Source organism: Budorcas taxicolor, chromosome 14, assembly GCF_023091745.1.
Source record: "Budorcas taxicolor isolate Tak-1 chromosome 14, Takin1.1, whole genome shotgun sequence".
Lineage (NCBI taxonomy): Eukaryota > Metazoa > Chordata > Mammalia > Artiodactyla > Bovidae > Budorcas > Budorcas taxicolor.
The window spans coordinates 19,953,836-19,979,398 of record NC_068923.1 but is presented as its reverse complement, the minus strand read 5'-3'; the positions used below and the strand labels follow the sequence as shown (position 1 = coordinate 19,979,398).

The window sequence follows — 25,563 nt, the reverse complement described above, 5'->3', positions numbered from 1 at the left end:
GCTCCTTGAATGCGCTTCAGGTAACTGATCTGTGTCCAGCAAGTGCACTGTCTCGGTTTCTGCAGGGACAGTTTCTATTGACTACTCTTTTCCTTGTTTACAGACTATACTTTGCATTTCTCTGTACATTGCATATTTCCGTTTGTTTAAAACTGGACATTTAATAAATAATATTTCCATGTGGGAATCAAATTCTCCACATTTTGGGCTGGGACTTTAGTTACTTTTCCAAACTTATGTTGTGAAATCAGTATTTATCCTGCATTGCCAGGGAAGTGTCTTTTTGGTTAACGTGGTGCTCAGCTGATGACTGGACGGAGGTTTTATCAAATGGTTAGAAACTAAGTCCCTCATCTTTGCCAAGAGCCTGTGAGTACATGTTGGAGTATCTCTTCAACACTCAGCCAGTCAGTTTATAACTAACTCTGGCTTAGCCTTGACTTTCCTTCTTATGCTGAACCTCAAGGTCAGCCAGAGGAGAGCACTTAGGACCTTCTCAGGTCTGTCCTGGGCAGCTATATGACATGGTACCTAATTCCAGAACTATGTCAGAGCTTTGCAAAGCCCAAATGGATCTCGCATTCCTCTACTTTTCCTTGTAGCCTGTTGTTCGCACCAGTTTTCCTCCACACCTCAAGCACCTGAGATCATGAACAGTTGCCCCTAGTTATTTTCTCAGAGATCCTCAGGGAGAAGGCTTTGTGCACTGGATGACCTCCAAGTCGGGTCTGATAAAGACAGTCCTCTGGGAATGGATGGGGTTTGGAAAGTGCTCCACCCTGCCTGCCCCCTCCAGTGGCCTCAGGCCTGCTGCTTTCCTGCTTGATTGATTTGGGCTCCTACAGAGCTGGGGTGAGGGATGGGAATAGAACAGGTTAAAACATCAGAGCTCACCGTTCTTTCCAAGATGCAGCCAATTTTTTAAAAATAAATGCTCCCTAGATCTCTGTAAGCCTGTGGTTAATTTCCAGAGTTCTGAAAATGTTCATTCTGACAGTTTTTGCCAGTTTCTCTTTGCTTTTTCAGAAGGAATTTTTGGAGGTTCTTACTCTATCATTTTCACTGATATGAAAATTTTATATTTTTCTTTACGTTATAATTAGATATAGAGTTCAATGGTAGCTGAATTAATAAAGATTCACTGAAAGCAGAATGCTTCTTTCTTTCCAGAAACTTCTCTGAACTTTTTGTCCTTCTGTTGTATTTTAGGACTATGATGATGGATATGGCACTGCTTATGATGAACAGAGTTATGATTCCTATGATAACAGCTATAGCGCCCCAACCCAAAGGTAAGTGTCACTCTTTCTGAACAGACCCCACAGCAGACACTTGTGTTGTCCACATTTTATACCCTCTGGGAACAGGATGACGATTGGCCAGTGGGATGATCTGACTTGGTCTTTGTTTTGTTTTAATTGGAGAAACTCTGTCTGTCCTACCAACTAGCATGTATTGCACTCAAATTTACTGTAGTGCTAAAGCAATGCGTCTTGGAAGATGCACTTTGAAACTTTTATTTTCTCTAAAAATTTAGCTTAAGCATTCAGTATATTCTAAGGAAGAACAATGTGTGCCAGGTCTGTGGCTCTCGAGTCCAGAGGCTCCAAAGTATCTTAGAAACGTGAGACTTTCCTGCTTCATCAGTGCAGGGGATGGGAGTGACGGAAGTTTTGTTGTGTTCGTAAATAATTTCTGCTTCTTAGCAACAGTGCTCTTGTTTTCTAACAACTTCAGATTCCTGTTTGTGAAAAATGAGTTAGTTCTGATTCATTTTCTGAAGAAGTGTTCACTTAGAAACGAGTGTTATCAGAGGGGAAACACAGCTTTATAGTCATGGCATAGTAGACTTTGATGTTCATTAGTATATGAAATCTGTGTGTTCTGTCCAGAATCTTTTCCTAAATCCTGAGAAGCCTCTTGCTTTATGCTTAAAACTTTAAGTGGAAGACAAAGATAGACATACACAAGCCAAAATGCTGGCTGTATCAGGCATAAATTTCAGTAAATATGGACTACATGGAGTCCATGAAGCATAAATTGATGAAGCATAAATTCACTCCTGAACTCATGAGGGGCAAGGAAAACTAAGCAGATTGGCATTTGGGTCCTGAGGTGGGCAGGGATATACTTTCTTCTTATTTTGTTCATGCCAGGTTTTTCTCCAGTATGGTGTGTCACAAGTAAGTAGCCTTTAAACTTTGACTCCCAGCTGGTCCTCTTTCCAGGAAGCCTTGGGGATGATGTTTGTACCCGTCTTCACGGCACACCTGGAGTGACTTGCACACAGTAAACAGCAGATAAGACTACGTGTTTCCTCTCAGTGTTCTGGCAATTTTATGAAGTATGATGTCATCCCATTTTATGAAGTCATCCCATTACATAGATGAAGAAAAGCGCAGAGCATAAGTTTAAGTAGTTAGTCAAGAATCATACATGGAGTACAATCCTTTACTCACACGTCTCGTTTAATCTGAATGGCAGCACAGGAGTTAACACGTCTGTCATATGGATGATGAAACCGAGGCTCAGAGAAGTAAATAGCTAATGCAGAGTGTGAAGCAGACTTGGAGGACTTGGAGAGCTTGAAGTCTGCCCATATTAAACTGTGATAACATGGTAATATGATTGATCACAGGTGTTCATTCCTGTGGTCATTTATTCAGCCAGTATGTATTAAATGTCCACTACATGTTTTAAATGTAGGCACTGTGCTCAATGTTGGATTACGAAGATTATTGAGACAGAGACCCTCTCCTTGGAAAGTTCACAAGCTAGAATGAAATGCAAATATTTAAAAGCAATGTAAAATGGTAACCACTTGAGAGTTTGAGAGAAAATAGTGCTAAGACAATGCTGGAGTCTGACTGGGAACACGGGGGGCATTTCACTGAGAAAGTGAAGGGCTAGTAGGGGTCATGAAGGTACGGATATCGAAGGACGTTGCCCAAAGCCAAGCACGGCACGGAGCTCCATGGTGTGACGCATGGGAGAGAAGAGGCGGGAGGAGGGTGACTGCGTCCTCCCAGGCTTGGGGCACAGGCTCCAGACCATCGGCAGCACTAGGGAACCACCGACGAGGTGCCAGCTAGGGAATGGTGTGTTCACACTTGGGTTTGGAGAATTAACCAGAAGGCCGTGTAGAGGCCAGATTGGCAGATGGTGAGCCTGGAGGCAGAGACCAGTTAGGTGGCACCTTATAAATTATAAGCCCTTTCAACATCAGGGAAGACTCACTTAAAAGGAACATCTTACCGATAGCCCAGCCATCTTCTTGGTCAAGATCTTTTCAGTGCTACAACTCATCTTACCTGAAGGACTGCAGAGATTTGTGTGAGAATTGCACGTTCTGGCAAATGCAGAAATCACTGTTGGTTAAGTACTCTGAATATTCATTTAATCCTCATAACCTATGAAATAGGCATCAGTCCTTTTAAAGAAAGAAGATTGGTTTATAAAAATTAGCTAAACTTGCCTAAGATCATGCATCTTACAAGTTAAGGGTCCTGACTTTGCACCTCGGTCTGTCTGTCTTCCTCTTCGGCAATTGCTGTAAATCATGATGAAGCAGCTACATTATGGAATACGATGAAGAAGTGTTTCCAGGAGCTGTGTTAGTTTGCTAGAGTTACCATAACATCATGCCACAGAGTGTTTTAAGCAACAGATGCGTATTTTCTCAGGGCCACAGAGGCTGGAGGTCTGAGCTCGGGGTGTTGGCAGGTCTGTCTCTTCTGGGGCTCCCTGTGTGACGTGCGGCTGGCACGGCCATGCCGGTCCTCACACAGTGTCTCCACTTGGGCACGCGCCCCTGCTGCCTCCTTGTACCCAGATTTCCTCTCTTACAGTGACACCAGTCTGATTGACCGAGGGCCCGAGGAAGGCCTCCTTCGACTTCATCACCTCTTTAAAGGTCCTGTGTCTAAACACACATTATAGGTACTGGGGTAGGGCTTCGATTTATGATTCTGGGTGGACAGGTCAGTTCATAATATGCACATATTGTAACATTGGCTTAAGTACAACACTGTATGTCTTGGAATTAGAAATCTAGTCTGAGCTAGTTAGAGCAAATTTTGAAATCATCCCTCAAATCGAGTAGTGGGTACTGACCTATAAATCGCCATCATTCTCATTGTCAGTACTGAACGTTGGCCGTGTACTTGGTGTACTGGACCATGGACTTCACAGAGACTCTCTCTGCTCAGTGTGAAATATTGCAGAATTCAAGTCTAAGCATGTCATTCCTTGCATGCAGGTTCAGAGAGGTTAACTCACCTGTCTTAACTGACAGGGCTGAGCAGTGGCAGATCCACGTTGGCCCTGAGCATTCTCTTTTGTACTCTGCTCCATCATCTTTCAACTCGCCTTTTGTCACAGTTTTGATTTCAGTTGCTTAAACTGAATATGATTGCTTGAACATGGATATGATTCATGTTCATGTTTCCCGTCACTCAGTCATGTCTGACTCCTTTGTGACCCCATGGACTGTAGGTCCACCAGGCTCCTCTGTCCATGGGATTATCCCAGCAAGAATACTGAAGTGGGGTGCAATTTCCTCCTCCGGGGGATCTTCCCAACCCAGGGATCGAAGATCGAACCCAGGTCTGCTGTGTCTCCCACACTGGCAGGAGGATTCTTCACTTTCATCAAACCTAAGAATTCATTTATCTTCATGCTAGTGTTGCAGGCTAAAACTAGATGTCTACACTTCATGTGCTGTAATCATTTTATCATACTTTTGTTGCAGGAAAAAAGTTTCTCTCAGGAGGTTTACAAATAAGGAATTTTCTCTTATCAATTTTCAAATACCTTGTATGAAAACTAGAGTACCAATGAGAGTCCCTACAGAGTTCTAAAAACTTCAGCATAGTTCAGCTATGTTTCCCGTCAGTGTTTGTAATGGCCTTGTACTGCAGTGTAAAACAAGCGTTGTTTACCTGACTTCACACACTTAATGAGCAACAAGCTGTCACCTATCTGTGAAGAGAAATATGAACTGTTCTTTACAATATTGGAATTATTCTAATATACATCAGCACAAAAACAGTTACTGAGTCATTCCTATGGGCGCACAGCTCTGGAGTAGCTGTGAGGACTAAAGGAGCAGATGATAAATGGCCTCAGAACTCAACCTGCACCTGCCCTGGCATGACCGGAGCCTTCTCAACTAAGTGGGATTAGTTTTCATTTGATGTCTTATTTATGATTCTAACAACAGTCACAATTTTGCAGCATGATGACTGTAGTTAATAATATAGTATTGAGTTTGGGCAATTTGCTAAGAGAGTAAATTTCAGGTGCTCTCACTGAAAGGTAACTACATGAGGAGATCTGTTAGTTATCTTGACTGTATTCAAATTTCAGAATATTTTAGTCTGTGTTTCTGAATATTTGTAAATTCTCTAAGAAATATTTGATTCCTCTAATTATCAATTGTAAAAAAAGTAGAACAAAAAGGGTTTCCAAAAAGTGCTAATAACTCCCTGAGCATAAGTGGATGACTGCGTAGTAACAGTTTTATTTTCTGGCGGGTTTAATGTTGACGTACTAATTTCCCATAGTAGTTTGTGGTTTGATGGTACTTTCAAGTACTTATTTCATTTCATCCTCCACAATCTCTGCGATTTTCCTGAAAACACTTAGAAATACTGAAAAAAGAAATTAGAAATAAGAGCTGCTAGTTTGGGAGAATGTATTAAGTCTTGCACTCAGCTGTCTATGTCCTTTATGTGCATTACCTCCAGTTTTCACAATGGCCCTACCTGCTGTTTTTCCATGTATAGAAGTTGAAGATGTGATGTTTAGCAACTTTTCCAAGAATACACTCCTGAAGAGTACTTAAGCTTAGGTTTTTGTCTGTCTTTGAAAACCATTATCCAGCTAAGGAAAAATTTTAGAATACAAAATTATTGACTTGTTTTTATGACAAAACAACACCTAAGTGCTTTTATCCAAATAGGCAGGGTAATGGAGGCTGTCAAGAAGCTCCACGTACTTTAGCTGTGTTTTCAGACGCCAGTTGCAAGGAGAGCAATGAGCCAGAAGTTAATGCTGCCGTTTGCCCTGCTCTCTAGTTTGCCGTTGCTTCTCTTGGCAGCTTTAGCATTATATGTGCAGTAATGTCATCTCAGGAGCTGACTTGAGAGGTGTGAATATAATTTGCCATTTTCACCTTGGAAATGATGAGCTATTGTTCAGCTTAGGATGTAGCATTTCAACATCAGTAAAATCACTGTCTATTGGAAGATAGCTCTGTGTTGTTTCAGGGTTGGCTGTTTTGGACTTTTAAAAACAGTAATGGTTTGGCCTGGATTAACCACACCTTGCCCAGGGTTTTAACTGCTTGCTGCACGAGTGCTGAAGGACTCTCTTTAGCACACAAACTAAGCAGTATAGGGATTGACGACAAACTCCTCACACAGTAATGTGCAGACGCTGATCAAGTAACAGACACACCAACCCAGTGTATACAGTAAAGCTGTAAATGTATTCTCAGTCAAGGACCCTGCGGTGAGAAAAAAAGGAGGGAAGGTTGTGTAAAAATGAAGCCACAACCTACGAGGGAAAAGGAGCAGCGTGAGGGCCAAGGCTGTGACGTGCGCTGGTAGCGCTGTTAATTGCGTGTCGGCTTCTGATGCAGTGCTAGTGCCGCAGGGTGGATGTGTGTGTGCACCCACGCGTGTATCCCCTCTAATCTTCATTTTAACTTTAAACGTTATTCTCACCCCCTTTTCTTCAGAAAATTGAGACACAAGGAAAGGTTTAGTAAGTGGCCCGAGTCATTTGCTTAGTGACAATGCTGATCTCAGTCCATTTTCCTTCTATCATAGTGTTTCTCAAAGAAGCGCACTTACCACTGCTGTTTCACAGCGTGGTTTCAGGTGGCACATGGGCAGACGCTTTTAGTTTTAATGGTTAGACTTTAGTTATTGGGAAAGTAGAATTGCCATATCAACCACATGATTTTATGAATAGTATTGCTAAAAATTATAGTAAACTTACTTAAGTTAAAATAAAACCCATAATAGAGAATAATATTAAGTCACTCACAGGATGAGTGGCGGATGTAGATGGCAGACATCCTGAAAGTGGTCCATGAAGGGCTGATGTTGGGCAGATACTGCCCATAGCACTTTTTTTTGAAGATTCATTAACACATTTTCAAGGAGTACTTATCAAGTGTTAGCTCGTACATTAAATGCTCTCATGTCTATCATTTTATTTAATTCCCAAGAACATCTGTAAGATTGTTAGTTTTACAAAGGAAACTAATGTTCTGAGAATTTGAGCTTGACCAAAGTCACAAAATTATGAATAGCAGTCAGGCCTCATATCCAGTTCTCTTTAAGATCAAGCCCACATTCTTTTGCTTAACCTGAAAGCAGCTAAGGGAAAAGAAAAGTCCCTGCATATGTAGAAAATGCCAGAACTATGAAGCGGCCGCGTGGAGTCTTCACGCATGAGCTCCAGGGCAGGATGCAAGCAGCAGCAGGGCACAGGCGTGCTAATGGCAGTAAATCAGTGCTGCCGTCAGTGCGGCCTTTCATGTTCTTGAGAGCACGTGAGATTTATCACCGAGGGCTGTGGGATGACGGTGGTGTGTGAGAACAGAGGCCACCGGGAAGATGGGCTACATCATTTGGGTTTAGCACTGCCATCTGCTTAATAGCATCGAGAAGACGACAGCAGCGCTTATGATCAGCCACTCAGAGCAGTGACAGATGCTGCTGGGCGGGGACGTGCCGGGAAGAAGTTTCCTCACCACAGTGTAGATTCTAAACAGCGGGTTTGTTGGTTATCATGCCACCAGCTTTACATCTTCACTACCGGATTTCAAGGTCTGTAGATTAAGATCTACTTGGTGAATCTCCTATAGTTTCTTTCCCCATGTTTCATATGTTCTTAAAATGGGTTTTATTAGTTTTAGAATAATTTTCCTAACAAATTCTGCCCTCTTTTTAATGAAAGAAGATGATAGCCCTTTTTGTATTTCCTGACTCTTAAAATGAGTCACATGGTTTTGATAAACAGACTGGAGGGCTCTGAAACCACTCAGACCTTGATTTGAATCCACGGTGTCACTTCCTCAGCAGTAGGTTTATGGCCAAGCTACTTCTTCAAGTCTTCATTTTTCATTTGTAAAATGATGGCAAGAATATTTGACTTGTGAGACTGTGATTAAATGAGATAGCAAAAGCAGTATACAGAGCAGAAGTTTAGTAAACTTGCAAAGATGACATGTACTGGGAGCCGCACACTGTTCTCAGCACTTTTCAGCCTTATAAGTAGGTTATTACTGTTACCCTATTTCACAGATGAGGAAATTGAGGCCCAGAGATTATAGAACTTCCCTGCGGTTGTTGCAGAGTAAGTGCTGGGCTGGCACTGAGCCCTCCACTGCACTGTCTATGGGTAACTTGTCCTCATCAGTTTAGTTGTCCAATCTAGAAGCTTGTGTAGCCTTTTCCTGAGGAGAACTGCAGTCAATGACATCTCAACAAAGAAACAAAATCATCCATGCCATTTTGATTCCCCATTTGTGAAACAAAAACTTACGACAGCCTCATTTAATTTAGCTTGTCTAGAGTCCTAAGATGTTTGGAAGCATAGACTTGAGGTCACAGCTTGAAGTTCCTTATGAAGAATGATTTACAGTAGAGAACGTCAGTGCGTGAATTTTTCAGAATTTAGTCAAACCTCATTTACTGGGCTTACAGCTTTAGAAGCGGAAGTAATTCACACACCGTGCGGGTTGTGTTTTCCCTTTTATTTGACATCATGAAGGGATGAGTTCTTTTGGAATTATGAGTGTCCGTTGGATCCTTCAATGTGTTTGTAACCTTTGACCCAGTGTTTACACAATAAGTGCCTAAATTTAGTGTACAGCGAGTGTTCAACAGTGTGAGGGTTTCCCCGGTGGCTCAGACGGTAAAGAATACGCTGCAGTGCAGGAGACTCAGGTTCCATCCCTGGGTCAGGAAGATTCCCCTGGGTAGGGAATGGCAGCCCACTCCAGTGTTCTTGCCTGGCTGATTCCATGGACAGAGGAGCCTGGTGGGCTACAGTCCCTATGGTCACAAGAGTTGGATACGACTAACACTTAACACCATGTAACACTTAACACAGTGTAAATATATTTAACTATTTAAAAAGAATAAGCAGTTTCTGGCAAAGTTCAGGGAAAGAAATACATTTTAGATATAGGAAAAAATGTATGCATGTCAACTTGGCCAAAGTAATGTCGATAAAACAGCACCTCAGCTGAGGCGGAATCGAGATTTGGTTAGTGGGAGTGAAGGGGAGGAGTCTGTCACAGCTCTGCAGCTCCCTGACAGTGAAGCTGGGGTCAGGTCACGCCCCTGTGCTTCACCTTGCTCATCTGTATGATGGACTTGATGGTTGCAGTGACCACCTCTTAGGTTGTTGTCAAGTCAAATGAGTTGATACATGGAAAGCACCTGGCACTTTGTGAAAGGTCTCATTAGCTACTATTAAAATTCCTTAATTTTTTTTTTTAATCTAAAAGCCACAGGGCTGTGTCTTAGACTCAGGATTTTTGAATTTTAGAAAATGGTATTTTGCATGCTACATGTTCCACAACTTTTTGGGGTGAGGGGCATCTATTTGTGGTTCTCCAGGACAGTGATTGCCCATTGGATTATGTGAAGTTTATGAGCAAGGAAAATGTGATTACCAAGGGGGATGGAAAGCATGTATGGCAAATTGAAGAACAAGGGGATTTGAAGAGGGGTGTATTCAGCCTTGGCAGTTTGTAATCCTACCAAGTATGGTTAGTGCCAGAAATTAATTTTTAAATAGTATAGATCGAAGGATTAATACAGGACTCTCCCATCTATTAGCAGCCCTTGCATTAACAGGACCTCTCTTGATCTGGCCCTGATTTTTCTCTAACCTCATGTCAAGCCACCCACTCACCCAATCTAACCTTATATTGAATTGTTCAGTCATGATTCATTTATAATTTGCTCAGTCACAGATGAAATAGATCTCAAAGCATACATTATGTGAATAAACTTAATTTTGTCAAATTCTTCATGGCTCCTTCAGTAATTTTCTTCACTTACAGTTTTTAAACACATTGTGGTTATTTGGCATATTTCTATAAAAATTGCTTGTAGTGTTTTTAGACTTTTCTGCAGTGGTACAAACAGGCTAATTTCCTTTTCTTTACATTTTAGTCCTTGCCAGATGGGTTGCAGCAGAGCAGAGGTTCCTTGACTCAGGTGTTACTTCATCCAGCAGGCTTTCTTGATACACTCTCTGCCTCTGACATCCCCTTCTGTGCTCACAGAGTATTCAGCCAGCCTTGTGTGTTTCTGGAATATGGCATGCTTACCTCTGGTCACCACTCATCCCTGCTGGACTTGAGAACTCTCTCCTTTTTATACAGAGAGGCCCTTGGTGGCAGAAACCATTTTCTATTTGTCCTGTAATCCGCAGTATCTAGTATAGTACCAACCAGGAAGGGGACCTGTATGGGTTTTTCATTTCAGTTGGTAACATTCAAGAATTCCACATCTGTTCTACAAGTACTTTTATTGAAAACATGGTAAGAAGTCTGATACCTCTGAATGTCTAATATGGAACTGCAGGTAGCCCTCCCTCAACTTGGGCTAAATGGAAGAGTCCTTTATACAGCCTTTAAAAAATAAAAAAAGGAGATTCCCAAGCCAATCTCTTGTTTCTTATTTTTAATCTGAGTTTTGAGATAGCACAGCTATCTGAAACTTTTAAAATATAGCTAATTTTTATGAACAGCCAAGGTTGAAAACTGTTTTTCTTGTCTAGTAAGCACTATGCGAATAAGATATGTTCAGTGCTTTTCAGAGTGCCTTGCAGATACTTGCTAAGTAAATATTTATTTCCTAAAGAAATAAATTATTGGTGTGTCTTTCATTCATTCATTCAGCAAACAACTAATGAGTACCTACTCTGTGCCAGCAACTATCCCAGGTGCTTGATAAATACCAGTGAACAAAAAGGGATAAGGAATGTGGCCAATAGAGTTTAAGTTCTAGTGGTGGTCATGTTTAGCTAGTGGCCTTCATGTTTAGCTTCTTTGAGGAGATGATTTAAGACTTGAAGGAGGTAAAAGTTTGCCTAAGGATGTATCTATGGGAACACAGTGATCTGTGCAAAAATCCTCAAATAAGAGGGAGTGTGTCTTATGTATTCTGAAATCCTTAAAGTTACAGTTTTCTTTCATTCATATTTAAATTTCAAGTTCTCCTAACAGAAAACTTGAGATTTCCCTTTGGAATAAGATATCTTTGAAGTTTGGAACAAAATGTTCTGCTTTTCAAGAATGTGTTGTAAGAACTTTTTCCTATTTAAAATTAATCCCAGTATGATTAAAGGAGCTTGCAAACTTAAAATTATGAAGTTATAGGAGAAGACTGTGGTCTGTGCACCCTTATATCATGACCTGTAACAACTTTGGTAGAAAATCAATACAGCAACCAACAGAAGTAGAGAAATGTCATCTATAAATGTAAATCTTACTTATCTCACTCTGTTTTTTTCCCTAAACATCCAGGATTCAATTATGAATAAAAATTATACAATAAGAAAATACAACCCAGAGTCAAGAGACAAAACAGTCAAGAGAAACAGAGAGCCCAGACATTACGGTTGTCAGACAGTGTCTTAAAATTGATATGTTCAATATGCTGAAGGATATTGTGTGAAAGGTGGACAGTATGTATGAACAGATAGGATAGGAATGTAGCCAATGAAAACTCTTAAAAAGAGCCAAATGGAAATGCTAGAATTGAAAAATTACAGTGTCAGGGATGAATAATTATTTCAGTGGGCTTATTAACAGATTGTACACCATAGAGGAAATAGTAAGAGAACTTGAAGACGAATTATAAAAAAGTATTCAAACATAAAAAGAGAAAGATGAAGAGTAGAAGGAACATTGGGTATGAAATCTGCAGGATGATGTAAAACAGTCTCATGGTATCAGATTTGCAGAATGAGATGTGAGAAAGTGTGTGGTAGAAGTACTTGAAGAAATAATGACAAACATTCCTAAAATTAACAAAAAAAATACCATCACACAGATCTACAAAGTGCAGAGGAACACTCAGCAGGATAAATATGAATATAAACACACCAAGGTGTAATGTAGACAAGTTGCTAAAAAACAAAGAGAAAAGATTGAGAACAACTAAAGTAAAAGGACATAAATATAATCAAAATATATGAACTTTTACATCAGGTATTCTAAAGTCAGCATTATGTTTTTGAGGTTCATCCACATTATAGCTTTTATCAGTATTTCTTTCCTTTTTACTACTGAATGGTTTTCCATTTATGATTCTACCGTGTTTTGCCTATGCATTAACTAGGTGATAGACACTGGGTCTGTTTTTACTTCTTGGCATTATGAATAATGCTGCTTTGAACATTCATGTGCAGATCTTCGTGCGGATTTGTGTTTTAGCTTCCTTTAGACATTTCCGAGTAGAGTTGCTGGGTCAAATATTAATTATATGTTTAACTTTTTAAGAAACTGCCAAAGTGTTTTTCAAAGTACTTGTACATTAATTCCTACCAGTGATGTATAAGGTGTCTTAAGGATAATTTTAACCAAAATGGTCAAGACCTCTGTTTTGACAACTATTAATAAAATATTGCTTTACAGAAAGTAATGAAGAACCCAATAGCACTTACCTTCCTTAAAGTTAGGAAATTGCAGAGAACTGTTCAAATAGATGGAAACTATTAGTTGTTATTGGTATTTTTGGTGGATTTGTTGTCACTAAAGGTACATTCCTCACTCTAGCAAATAAGCAGAAATAGCTTGTGTAACATCAATAAGACTCTAGGAAAAATATTGCTCATTCAGAAGGAACCTCTACCTCAATAGTACTCATAACAGCTGTCCTTGAATAAGAGCTAAGTTTATGTATGTAACACACTATCTTCTTTGAACCTCACAGCAATCTTATGAAAGATTTATTTTAAAAACTATTTTATAGATAAAATTGAGTTAACGTTGCCCAAGCTTACACCTTGGTGGCTCAGTGGTAAAGAATCTGCCTGTAATGGTAGGAGATGTGGGTTCGATCCCTGTGTCAGAAAGATCCCCTTGAGGAAGAAATGACAACCCAATCCAATATTCTTGCCTGGGAAATCTCATGGACAGAGAAGCCTGGTGGTCTACAGTCCAGGGGATCGCAAAGACTCGGACACAACTGAGTGCACACACACACAAGCTTACACACAGAGCAAACGCTGGAGCCTAGATTCTGATAATGTGTGTGACTGCACAGCCCCGTTCTTAACTGTTAATTCTGTTCTGTCTTCCAAAATGATGATGATAAGACAGGAAGCCTGCTGAAAAGTGACTGTGAGTGTGTAAGGCAGGTTTAGCCTGGTGTACACACGTAGCGCCAGCATCAGTGCGGGTCTCTGTGAAGCTCACTCCCTGAGTGTCCTGAGGCCTCCGTGCGTGTGTGCCTCGAGTGTGTGGGAGGAGGAGAGGCACAGTGAGCTGAAGAGACGCTCATGAACAAGACTCTTTTCTTTTTACTCTTTTGTTTTTCTTGGAATATAATCAAAATCCATCATTTCTAAAAGATTACGTGGAGCCATCTGCAGTCTTTTAAGAAACTTTTGATAGGAGTAGTGTAGACTGCTGCAGATGGAGGAGAGCACTGACAGTGGTGCTGAAACAAGCGTGAGCGGATATCCTTGCAGCAGAGAAAGACAGACACGTGGGCGTCCCTCATTTCACGATGCTTGCACCCTGCTGTAGGACGGGGGTAAGCGCTGAATTAACCCCACATTCCACCGAATCAGGTTTATTCTCTCATGTAAGAATGGATGTTAGCAGCTTCCGACCCTTGGGACCACTCCGTGGAGTCTGAGCAGCCAGGCCGCTCCTTTGTTTGCCCCATTCTCCCCGCTTGCCCTGTGCCCTCAGGCTCAGCTTACTCTCACAGCGGCGGGCATAGTCCAGCTGCCAGGCTGGGCTTCAGGCAGGGAGAAAGAAGAGGAGGAAGGCCCTGCCCCCTGGGCGGGTCCGCCTGCTCTTAGGAGGTCCCCGGAAGCTTCACTCCCAGAAGCTCACTCCTGTCTCTTCGGTGCCCTCCCGGTAGAAGTGCTGAGAGATGGAGGGTGATGGCTGGGTACGCTACCGCTAGCACCTCACCCTCAGTCTCACAAGGCGTCTTCTGCTAAGAAGGACGGGGAGAGTGCACGCCAAATAGGCAGCAGCTGCCCTCTGGCTCTTCCCTTTTAACATGAGTGTTACTTTTGTTTTGTTTTTGTTTTTTTTTTCCTTTTTCTGAAATACTATGTACCTGTAGCGAAGGGCATAAATTCACACCTGTCTGAAGCGTCCAGTTGAGTGACTGTTTCTTGGTGTACACACCATGTAAGCAGGAGATGGATTCCAGCACCCAGGCAAGAAGTTCTCCAGCTGCTTCCTTCGACCGTGGGCGTCTTAGGTCATCATCTCCTTCTGGCTCCCTGAATTGCCTTATCTTTTGAAAAAGTGCCCAAACATACTTCCACTGTGCTGTGAGTGTGGTGACTGGTCATCAGATTAGATGGTGGAGAGAGGCCCTGGGAGCCAGGGGAACTAGACTTGCCTCCTGACCCCCCGCCCCCATTGTGGCCACACGGCTCTAGAGAAGGCGCTCTGTGTCTGAGTCACCACTGTCCTGTCACCAGGGCAAACTATATGTTGTTGTTCTCCTTTCTGTCTGGCTCTTCTTGTAGGTGTCAGTTTAGACCTTCCTCCTTCCAGGAGGCACTCCCAGGTACCCCAAATCTGGTCCAGGTGCCCCACCCTGAGTTCCATCAGAACTCTGGACTTCTAGGAATCACAGTCCTCTGCCGGCCTATTTACAGTTGTCCGCCTTGCACACTAGACCAGATGTGTTTTATCACAAAGTCCGGAACCTGTTCACTGTTGTATCCTGGTGCCCAGCACATGATAGGTGTTCCAGAAATATCTGTGGAACAAATACTGGGAACAGGTAACATCTGAGCTTCAGAAATTCCTACCAAGAGCACCTTTCTCAAGAGAGAGCATAACAAGTGAGAGTCTCTCTCTTGCATGGTGGGAAAATGTTGTTTCTAACCCAAATTTATAAAATAGAGATAATGCCAGATTGCGAGTCTGTTTTAAATATGAGAGAAAATTTGTGCAGAATGCATGGCTCCTAATCGGTGTTTGAGAATGTGTGATAGATGCTGTTTGATAGTATCTATCATTAGTGCTAGATCTTGTTTGCATGTCTCTGCCCGGTAGCCTGTACCCAATCCTAGTAGTTGACGTGTGTGTGTGTGTGCACGTGTGCATACGTGCATGCACTCAGTCACTCAGTAGTGTCTGACTTTGCGACCCCATAGACTGTAGCTCTGCCAGGCTCCTCTGTCCATGGAATTCTCCAGGCAAGAACACTGGAGTGGGTTGTCATTTCTTCCTCCAGGGGATCTTCCCAACCCAGGGATCAAAAGCATGTCTTTTGCATCTCCTGTGTTGGCAGGTGGGTTCCTTACTGCTCTACCACCTGGGAAGCCATGGTAGTTGACGTAGGTCCTTAAAATTAGGTTTACCAGTAACCCCTGAGGCGTGTGCTTCCTTCCTTCCTGCCCTGTGTGATCTGCCTTCCTCAGTGGTCTGTCACAGGAGGAGGTGCTCTCGAGCTCTGTGGGAAGCAGAGCCAGAGAGAAAAGATTCTGAGAGTCTCATGAGAGATGAAGGTTAGCATGGAACTTTCTGTCAGGCCTGTTCGAGGGTGTTACTGTGACAAGTTCAGTTCAGTTCAGTTCAGTTGCTCAGTCGTGTCCGACTCTTTGCGACCCCATAAATCGCAGCATGCCAGGCCTCCCTGTCCATCACCATCTCCTGGAGTTCACTCAGACTCACGTCCATCGAGTCGGTGATGCCATCCAGCCATCTCATCCTCAGTCGTCCCCTTCTTCTCCTGCCCCCAATCCCTCCCAGCATCAGAGTCTTTTCCAATGAGTCAACTCTTCGCATGAGGTGGCCAAAGTACTGGAGCTTCAGCTTTAGCATCATTCCTTCCAAAGAAATCCCAGGGTTGATCTCCTTCAGAATGGACTGGTTGGATCTCCTTGCAGTCCAAGGGACTCTCAAGAGTCTTCTCCAACACCACAGTTCAAAAGCATCAATTCTTCGGTGCTCAGCCTTCTTCACAGTCCAAGTCAGACAATATTTCTGGAAGTCTTTGAAAGTGGAGAGGGAATCATTCTCTGAGATGATTAAGACAATTTAGCCTGAAGCCCAGAGGATGGACCATGTAACTTCTCAAGGCTGACTTCTTGCATTTGATCGGTCAAGTACGAGTAAGTTCCTGCACTTTACAGTGAGGTCAGATTGAGAAGTTTTTCACACTGGAGGTGGAGGATCGCTGTAAGTGGCAAACCTTGTGTCTCTGATTCTCTGACAGACCTACATTAACGTTTAAAATCTTTTTGTTTGACAAAGTAATTGTTACATCTGAAATGAGGCTTGGCAAACTTCGTTACATACAGTTAAGGCTGATCGCCGCTCTTTATTTGGTTTAGAGGAGGTGTCCAGCCAGCGAGAGGGGCTCTCTGTGTGAGCTCACTGCGTCGTGGCCCTGCTGCCGCCCTGTCAGAGCACATCGCTGGGGCCCTCACCCTGAGCGGCATACAACGTTCATTCCTTCCTGCCAGTGCTCCTGGTGAGCACCTCTTGTGTTTCAGACACTTGTAGAAGCTGCCCCTCAGAAAGGTGACGCTTCCTGTTGAAGATCACACTACTCCCTAATGGAAAAGCAGGCTCAGAGCCAAGTGCAGCTTTACTCCACAGTTCGAGCTCTCTCTCCGCTTGCATGTGTCCCCGGAGGGATCCCGTGGCGTCTCTGGGCTTTGAGTACCTTTCACACGATGAGGACTACAGATTTATGTCTCCTGCTCAAACCACTCCCCAAGCCTCTTGATTTCTCTTTCCAACTGCTCTAGGAGGTCCGAGAGGCCTATGCAACCTAGCCTGTCCCAGGCCAAACTCCTGACAGCTCCCCGCCCAGAGCTCCATCTGCCCCCATCTTCCCCATCTCAGGTGATGGCAAACTTCATCATGGGGACGTTTCTCCCTGGAGCCATCTTACTCAGGATAAAAACAAGAAACCAAGCCTCTCCGTGGTCTGCATGACACCCCTCTGCCTTCCTGGGTCCCTCTGCTCCCGCTGTACTGCCCTCCTGTTTCGTTGGACCAGAGCGTGCCTCCGTGGGACCCAGGCTGCATCCCGCCAAGGGGTGTCCACTCTGTGTGACCGGCTGTGTCGCAGCTCCTGCCCTGTCTCACAGCAGCCCTGCGAACTGACCACCAAGCCCAGCAGGTTAAAGTTGACTGGCTCCCTTGCCCAGGGATGGAAATGGAGCAACAGTGGAGGGACGATTGCAGCATGCTGCAGAGGAGGGTCGGCATGTTACTAGAGGACGGGAGTGAAACTGGAGAGGGGAAGCCATGGTCAGGGGATGGGGTACATGAAACTGACGCAGGGTGGGGTAGAGGGGGTTACTGATATGATAGCAACTAACATGTGACCTGGGAACGGATGGCCAAAGGAGAGTAGAGGCAAGATCAGCGGACAAGAGTGGTTCAGGGAGTCAGCAGACCAACGTGTGTGAAGGATTATCTGCCTGTGTACAGAAAACACCAAGACGTAGGACAGCGATGCCATTGAGAGATTGAAAGCTGGGTGTGCAGAGGAGTGGGGTGTAATGGGCTACGGGTGGCAATGGCGGGGGCAGTTCGTGAAGAGAATACTCACCTTCCTGTTGTCCCAGGGGCACATGGGCCATGGGGGATAAAGGAGAGCAGAGGGCTACTGAGGGAGAAGTGTCATTAGAGGAGAATGGAGTTTCATTGAGGAAGAAGGTAAGGGAGTGTCTAAAGAGGAGGTGGAGGATACGTGATGAGCCATGACTTGTGGAGGGCACAGATAGAATTGGGATGGAGATGGGGACAGATGGGGACGGGCAGGGCTCTACAAGTGCTGGAAATAAAGAATAACTAGTGATCTAGAGTTCCCTGAGCTGCACACGACCAGCCAAGGGCTTGATGAGATGAGTCCCAGCGACTTTTTGGTCAAAATTTGTGTAGAGGCTTGACGAGGTAGCCACCAGACACATTGATGTCAGGAGTTCCTTCTCAGTCCCGTTCGTGGAGACAGGGCGACCTGGGAGCTCGCTGTTGTCCTCCTTTTGCACGCCTGTCCATGGCCTGGGGGCGCATGGGCTTGGTCCCAGTGCTACCGTTTGCTCCGTGACCCCTGTGTTTCCTCCCAGTGCTGGGCCTGTTTCTCGACTCTGGTTGATGGATCGAGAACCTCCAGGAAAGTCAGGAATTACGCTGAGCCTTTGGACTTCCTTCTACCCCTGATGCAGGGTAGGACGTGGAGGACAGAGGAGGCCTGGGATACACGGCCTTGGTGCTGGGAGAGGAGCTTGCTCTAGACTGCTTGAGGAAGGGGCTTCTATTGACCCCTTCTGATGGAAAAAAGGCATAGTCAACCTACCGTGTTTTCTTGCTTATTACTAATACTGTAAGTTGTATTCATAAATGAAGAAATTTTTAGAATCTTCCCCCTTTGCCTTATGTTGGGTTTTTAGTTTATCCTTGAGAAATAGGACACGTCTTGGGTTAATAGACATTGGAGGTGCACGAAATGAAATGCCGCAAAAGCAATTGAGATGGAACTGACAGGTACGAGAATGGGGCTCAGCTGCTCCCAGCTTCTTGGCTTGATGACAGTCTTGAAATAAATAATAAGAAACTGAGTGAAATGATAAAATATGTCAGTTTAAAGTTTCCAGTTGTCAAAACTAAGATTGTCTTATCACCAAACCATCGCCGGACCAAATTATGTTTCCTTTTATCCTCCCATTCATTGGGAAACATTCTTCACCCTGTTTGTTTTTTTTGTTTGTTTTTATGCTGATCTGTGTGAGAGCACTTCCAGGTGGATTTCCAGTCCACCCTGATGCTCATTAATGCTCAGTTCATTTAATCAAGGGGACTTTGTTTAGTCAGAAGGCAATTGTTTTTGTCCTGTTTTTTGGTCTCAGTACCTGTAACTGATGGTTCCAAGTTAAACAGTGGACCTGTCTCAGTAAAGGGAATTCTATTCAGTTTTATGAAGATGTCACTGTCATTGTTTTCTGTGTGGCAAAGATGAGATATTAAAGAACGTTACAACTTTGTCTAAGGAGCCATTATATTGTAACTTCTGACATTTGGAAAGAAGACTGAGGTTCACTCAGTCTTCTTTAATTTAGTGCTGAGTTTCTAAGAAACAGTAGCCAATTTATTTTCAACAAAATGAGAAATTATGTTGACTGCTGTGTCCAGATGCTATACGTGAGGCACTGAGAATGTTAGGGTTTCCCAGGGTCTGGGGGCATCTAGTGTGGTGGGATTTGGCAGGCAGAGGGGCACTCGGACTCTGCAGGTAGGTGGACAACTGCCCCAAGACTGTCCGGCTGGGAGGCCCGGGTTTAGACTCAGATATCTTGACCCATGTTTGACAGTGACATTTTATCAAAAGTATCCCTTCTGAATGTCTATCTACAACATGAGGAAAGTATTCTTCTTTAATAGCAGTTCTCATATTTAAAACTGTTGAACTTCAAGAGGTAGGGAGACATTTTTTTGTTGTTGCTTGTTTTTGCTAGATTTTTTCCTTCTTGAATATGAATGTCCCTCTGTTCCTCACTCAGCTAGTCCCTCTTCTCTTCTTGCCATAAGTGTATATATACCAGAATGGAAAACTAGGACTCCAGAAAGGGAGAGGAGGCATTGGAGAGCAGAGAGAACTGAGGCGGTTACAGCTCACCATGACCCACTGGCAGTGGGTTTCCTGCAGACCCCTGAGACAGCGTGCGGTCCCTTGGGACACATGCCCGGGGACAGAGGGCTCAGACTGTGGAGGAAAGGCGCCCTTAGTCCTGCATCTGTTCTTCTATTTGCAAGTAGTGTGGCCTTGGACAGGCAGCGTAACCTTTTTGAGTTGCAGCTTCTACAAGTGGCATTTGGGCTAATGACTGGGTAAGAGGTGCTTGGGAGCAAAGGATAAGAGGAACCATTCTGGCAGAGGAGGGCAGAGGTGAAGACCTGTCCCTAAAGGCATGAGACAAGCCCGTAGCTCCCATTCCCATCCCCTCTCACAGGGCTCGCCGTCCTGTGCTGTCGTCCGCGGAGCTGATGGTTAGTCTCCGGTGAAGTTCACCTGGGCTTGTGAAACGAAACGTAGGAGGAGAACCAGGTGTGGTCTTAACTGGATGTGTCCCCTGTCTGCTGTCTGTGTGATGTTAGGCTGGTGCCCCAGCTGTTCTGCTGTACAGCATCCTTAGCTATAAAATGGGCATGACAGCTCTGCCACCTCCAGCGGAGGCAACGACTGCTTGGGGGTCTCAGGGCTAGCACAGGGCACGCCCCCAGCATGGGCTTTATTATTCACTCTGCTTCCTTGGGCACTAAGCAGCTCAACTGGGTCGTTTTCCATTCTGATTAGAACTTCTTTGCTTGATTGCATCAAGTTGGGATAATGAGAATGTTTATTCCAGGACAGTCCAAGATAACAAATTCAGGGTGATTGTTTCCTTACAAAATTAAGAGGACTGGGAAAGGGGAAGCCAGGGAGAGTGGGTGGAAGCCATTCCTCAGGCACCCAGAGTAGCGTGAGAAACTGATTGTGTGAGCCGTAGTCCCGTCATCCGGATTTCCCCAGAGTCGTTCCTGTAAAGGTTACGCCTGGTTCACACATGTCGTATGTGTGAGTGGCCTGTTTTGCATCATCTACAAAAGGCCCATGGTGACAGATCACTCCCTCCCAGGGTCTCAGGAATGTCACACGTTAGAGTACAGTATAGCTGTGCATGTGCCTCCGTCCCCACAGGCTTGGCCAGGGCGGGTGACTGGACCCAGGGGCCTTTCCCACCCACCACACCTAGCCCCTGCTGAGCGGCCACGCCTGATGGTAATGGGGTGGTGCTGGGGAGGTTAAACATGTCGCCCCATAACTGTGTTGCTTTACTGTAAAGCCCAGTGCCTGGGGCTCGCACAGCATCAAGGTGTCTGGTCTGTAGGGCTGTGCCTTCTGTGAACTTGGTGTCAGTAGGAAAGAAGCCGTGGCTGCCCTTCCTCCTGCACACACATCCCCCCAAACCCCACCCCAATCCCTTGCACGATCCCAGCCTGGGTCCACTGCATACGCGTGCCCTCTCAGACCACGATTCCTCCCAGAAGAGACTGCGTACTCCTCAGGCGCTCTCAGCGCTCTCCATGTGGACAGGCTGATCGTGGTGGTTCAGTGTCAGATACGTTTGTTGTGAATTCAAGTCAGGGACCACAGGAGGGGCTGATGACAATCCTAATAAGATTGCTCTTTTCTGTGGGAACACTGTTCAGCTTTCAGCCCGGCTTTCAGTAGTTATCTTTAAGTTTTAGTTACTTCATCAAGTATGATTTAAACTCACAGCCAAGTCAGTTTGTCCTAACTGTGTTTTGGTCTTTCTCTGCTTGTGTGTTTTGTTTCATGCAGTGGTGCTGATTACTATGATTATGGACATGGACTCAGTGAAGAAACTTATGATTCCTATGGTGAGTAAATGGCTGGAGTGGAACCATAAATAGAAAGGTCATAGAAACACCTTAAAGCACTTAACTCTGGGGAGATTCATACAGACAGAATTTTAGACCACAGCTGCCTCTCAGTTCATCTGTGCTTATCCAGCTATTTTCAGAAGCTCTCTAACGCTTAAACTTAATATTTAAAGGGGACTAAAGACTTGCAGAAAATTGCAGGCATTCAGATTCTGAACTTAGATTTTCTGTTTGGGTTGAGTGCAATGTGCTGATTTTCTCACTTACTTGAATAGTTTGCCAAACTGCAGACACTTGATAGAATGAGTCTCTCTGAAGTGTCTTTGCTTCTTGACAGTAAAGAAAAATGAAGCAGTTGAGACTACAGCTCTCAATTGCTGTAGTGGTGATTCCACCACCCCTATCTTTATATTTTAATTTATTCCCAATCTCAGTTCCTCTAAAAACATTACAGTGGGAGTCATTCGTTAAAGGTTACAGAAGCGCTGGGCCAGGGAGGAGATGGATGGCTGTCTCAGGCTTACAGGGAGACAGTGAAACCCCACTGAGTCCAGTGGGAGCTGCCCGAGGTGCTGGGGAATCCACGTCCAGAGTCTCAATATGCAGAAGGACGACAGGTTTAATTAAAAGAATTGGCTGCAGCAACTTAATGATACTGAGAACCTCCTTTGCTGCTGGGCGAACACAAGGCTTCAATCAGTTGCAAAGCTCTGTTGAATGCCTCATGCCCAGTGCAAGTGAATCAGGATTCTCGTTAATGGATGTTATGACATTTCTCTGAACATAACTGAAAAACCATTTTCCAGTGTTCCTTTTGAAGTGCATTTTGTTATATCACCTGCCCCAAGCCTTGATGACCGCACCTTGGATTTTTTGTGTCGTTATTCGTAACAAACACTTAAGAGACATACCTTGGTTTGTTGAAAGCTGTCTACTTAAATTGATGCAAGTTAGCTTGAGGGAATGACGTTGATTGCATGTTTGTATCAAAGAAGAGGTCATTTTAAGCGGTTTTCTTCACAGCTTTTTAAAATTGGTCTCTGTGGACACATGGCTTTTAAATCACTGTGTGCTGCGGCATAGATGTTAACTGTTTGTTATCAAAGACCTTCAAGTGACTCACCGACAGCCCTGAGCTGGGGTGAACCAGGGTCCTCTGTTGGAAATCCATCGTTCCATGTGGATTTAGTATGAGGATGAGTGCAATTTGACATTATGTCATCAGATTATTTCCTATCCAGGAAGTATTTTGGAAACATAAATCTCTACCCAGTACAGCTTTCCTTCCTTCTTTATATGAAGGACCCATGAAGAACAAAGCCACATTTCCCAAACTGCCCGTTGCCATTTTGCACTCCAGTTTTTTTCTTCTTTTGCCTTCACAGATTTTTATCTGTGTTTTCTTTGTCTTTGAAGAAGAAATCCCAAGTGACCCTTTTACCATGCATAGATGTCTTCATGTTTAGCAAGAGGCAGCTCAATTTGCTGCCGGAGTATGTGAGCTTTTATTAAATGAGTGACCAAAAGGAAGTTCTTGCAAACTTGGCTGTCATTTAAGATACAAGGATCATGCCTTCCCAGGCTGGTAGGTTTTGCTAGTGAGATGAACATCTTCGATTGTGTTTGTAATTCTTTAAAAGTGAATTCTCTCAGATTTTTTAGTACCTTGGGGATTTATATCTTCAGTATGACATCTACCATGGGTTCCGGGCTAAGTTAGATTCTGAAAAATGAAGCCATGAGCTCTCTGGTGTTGATCTAACTGTGATTCATCTGACTGGCTTTAGGGCAAGAGGAGTGGACTAACTCGAGACACAAGGCCCCCTCGGCGAGGACCGCGAAGGGCGTCTACAGGGACCAGCCATACGGCAGATACTGATTGTGCTGTCTGCTGTTGTGACATAGCCAGTCTCCACCAGTCCTGTATACTGTTCAAAGTAATTTTTTTCTATGAACAATCCCTTTTTAAATAAATCAAAATGCTTAAAATCTGAATGGATGGAATTTAAAACTACTTTGTTGAAACATCAACCTGGGCAGGAAAAAAAAAAAAGACATGTAAAATTTTGTTATTTCCAGTCTGTATATGAAAAATAGGTCATCAAAAGGAAAAAAAAAATAACTTTGATTAACTAGTGTTAAACAAAAAAGATAGGTTTACTAAATATGTTAATCCATCCTTTTAACATAAGCCTCACCTTTCATTTTAAAGGTTTCCATAGAAATTTAGTTATTTTATCTTTCGGCCATATGCTATTTTTTTTTTCTCTTGCCAACATGCGTAAAAAGGGAAGCCAATTACAAGTGCAAATAATGTGGTATTCTTTTGTAACTCAAGTCTTGAAATGTTCTGTAGTGTTAAGCAAAGTCTCCTCTTGCTTGATACTAAATAAACTTTTGAAAGAAATTTTGTGTGTGTGAGCTAACAATTTCATGTCTCTCTTATTTAAAAAGGCCTTCATAAATAGTCGTAAACAGGGAAAAGATTCATTTAACAATGCTTGTCAAAAAAGGGTCACACTAAACATTGTACAATTTATTTAAAACATGGTATAAAACTAAATGTACCATTATATATTCACCGTAGACTTAAATGCTGTTTAAAGAGTCCAAATGGTGTCCAGCTGCTTGAATGGCACGTTAAAACTACGCAAAACCTAATCTTGTTTAAAAACTGGTTTTAAAATAACTACTGATTTTCTGAAAAAGATGTGATCAGTTTTCATCTTGTTGAGCGTTTTTTCACTAGTGCAACTTTGGATTTTTTATGAGAATTTTGGTACCTTAATGAACACCTCGCTCCATGCTGGAAGCAATAAGCACAAAGCTTTTAAAGACTTTCTGACTTGACTAATTGAGGTCGCACTCGACAAGGCTGAGGATGTGTAACCCTTAAACGGTCTTCATTTTCAAAGGTAAATAAATCAAATAAGATTTTAATCTCACTTAATTTATCTTAATATAACTAATAAAACCAGAGAGGTTACAACTTAGCAAGTTTCATTATCCATTTTAGAAAGGTTTTAAGATCACCTAAATTCTCATTTTAAAAAGTTTAATTTGTTTTAGTAATCTAAAAAGCCTTAGTTTAGTCAGTTTAATTGGGGCCAATTATACCCTGTTAAACAAATGTAAAACCTCATAACTAGTTGTTTGTAATACATTATTTGGTTAGTAATTGAGGGCACTTCTTAAAACTGACAAATATTTAATAAAGTTTTTCTTTAATCATTTGGCCTAAGTTTTTTTAAAACTGTAGATTGTGTAAAATGTTTAATTTTTATTTCCTGAGGGACTTCCTTCTATTTGAGTAAAAAGGTCTTTTCTTTTGTTAGGAATGTCAGCCACCTTGGAAAGTGAAAGGAAGGCGGCGTCGGTCCAGCGGACACAGGTGAGTGTCCTTGTTCCAGTTCTTTGATGTGCTTGGAGGATGAAGACGGCTTCATGCTCTTCCACGCTCTTCCCACTACCAACTAGTGACATAGCGGCAGTGGCAAATTAACGTCCGGAATGTAAACCAGTCAGACCCAGTCAGGTCTGCACAGGCCGCGGAGCTGGGAGGCTGGGCCCCCACAGTGTGTAAGTAACTCCGTTACCTCCTCAGTAAAAATGTAACAGGCTGGTCAGTAGCATAAAAAAATTTTTCAAAGTTTCAAGTGGAAAAAAAGCAGTTTCCCAAACCTATTGACACTGTGATGATCCCCCCCCACCGACTTTTTTTAAAGGCTCTATATATTCTCTCTGTATATGTTCATAATACGACATAGATGTGCTGGAAATTTTGGACAATAATTACCGTAGACTTGTGAAAGTACAATTTTTGCATGTGTCATTTTCTACTTTGAGTTTTGCAAAACAAAATTCTGCTTTTAAAAAGATAAATATTGAAAAGTATTTTATAAAATTGTTTCATAAAATTCAAA

At 43.1% G+C, this 25,563-nt stretch overlaps 1 protein-coding gene across 2 annotated transcripts in view; it reads left to right on the top strand.

Annotated features, from left to right (window-relative positions):
• KHDRBS3 (KH RNA binding domain containing, signal transduction associated 3) overlaps nucleotides 1–23,675 on the top strand; it is a 145,832-nt gene extending 122,157 nt beyond the window's left edge. For both annotated transcript variants that reach the window (XM_052651902.1, XM_052651903.1), the window contains 3 exons: nucleotides 1,210–1,292; nucleotides 21,579–21,637; nucleotides 23,428–23,675. In XM_052651902.1, the coding sequence (XP_052507862.1) occupies nucleotides 1,210–1,292; nucleotides 21,579–21,637; nucleotides 23,428–23,519 (234 nt within the window). In that variant the 3' untranslated portion in view covers nucleotides 23,520–23,675. The remainder of the gene's footprint in view (nucleotides 1–1,209; nucleotides 1,293–21,578; nucleotides 21,638–23,427) is intronic.
• The last annotated feature ends 1,888 nt before the right edge of the window (nucleotides 23,676–25,563 follow it).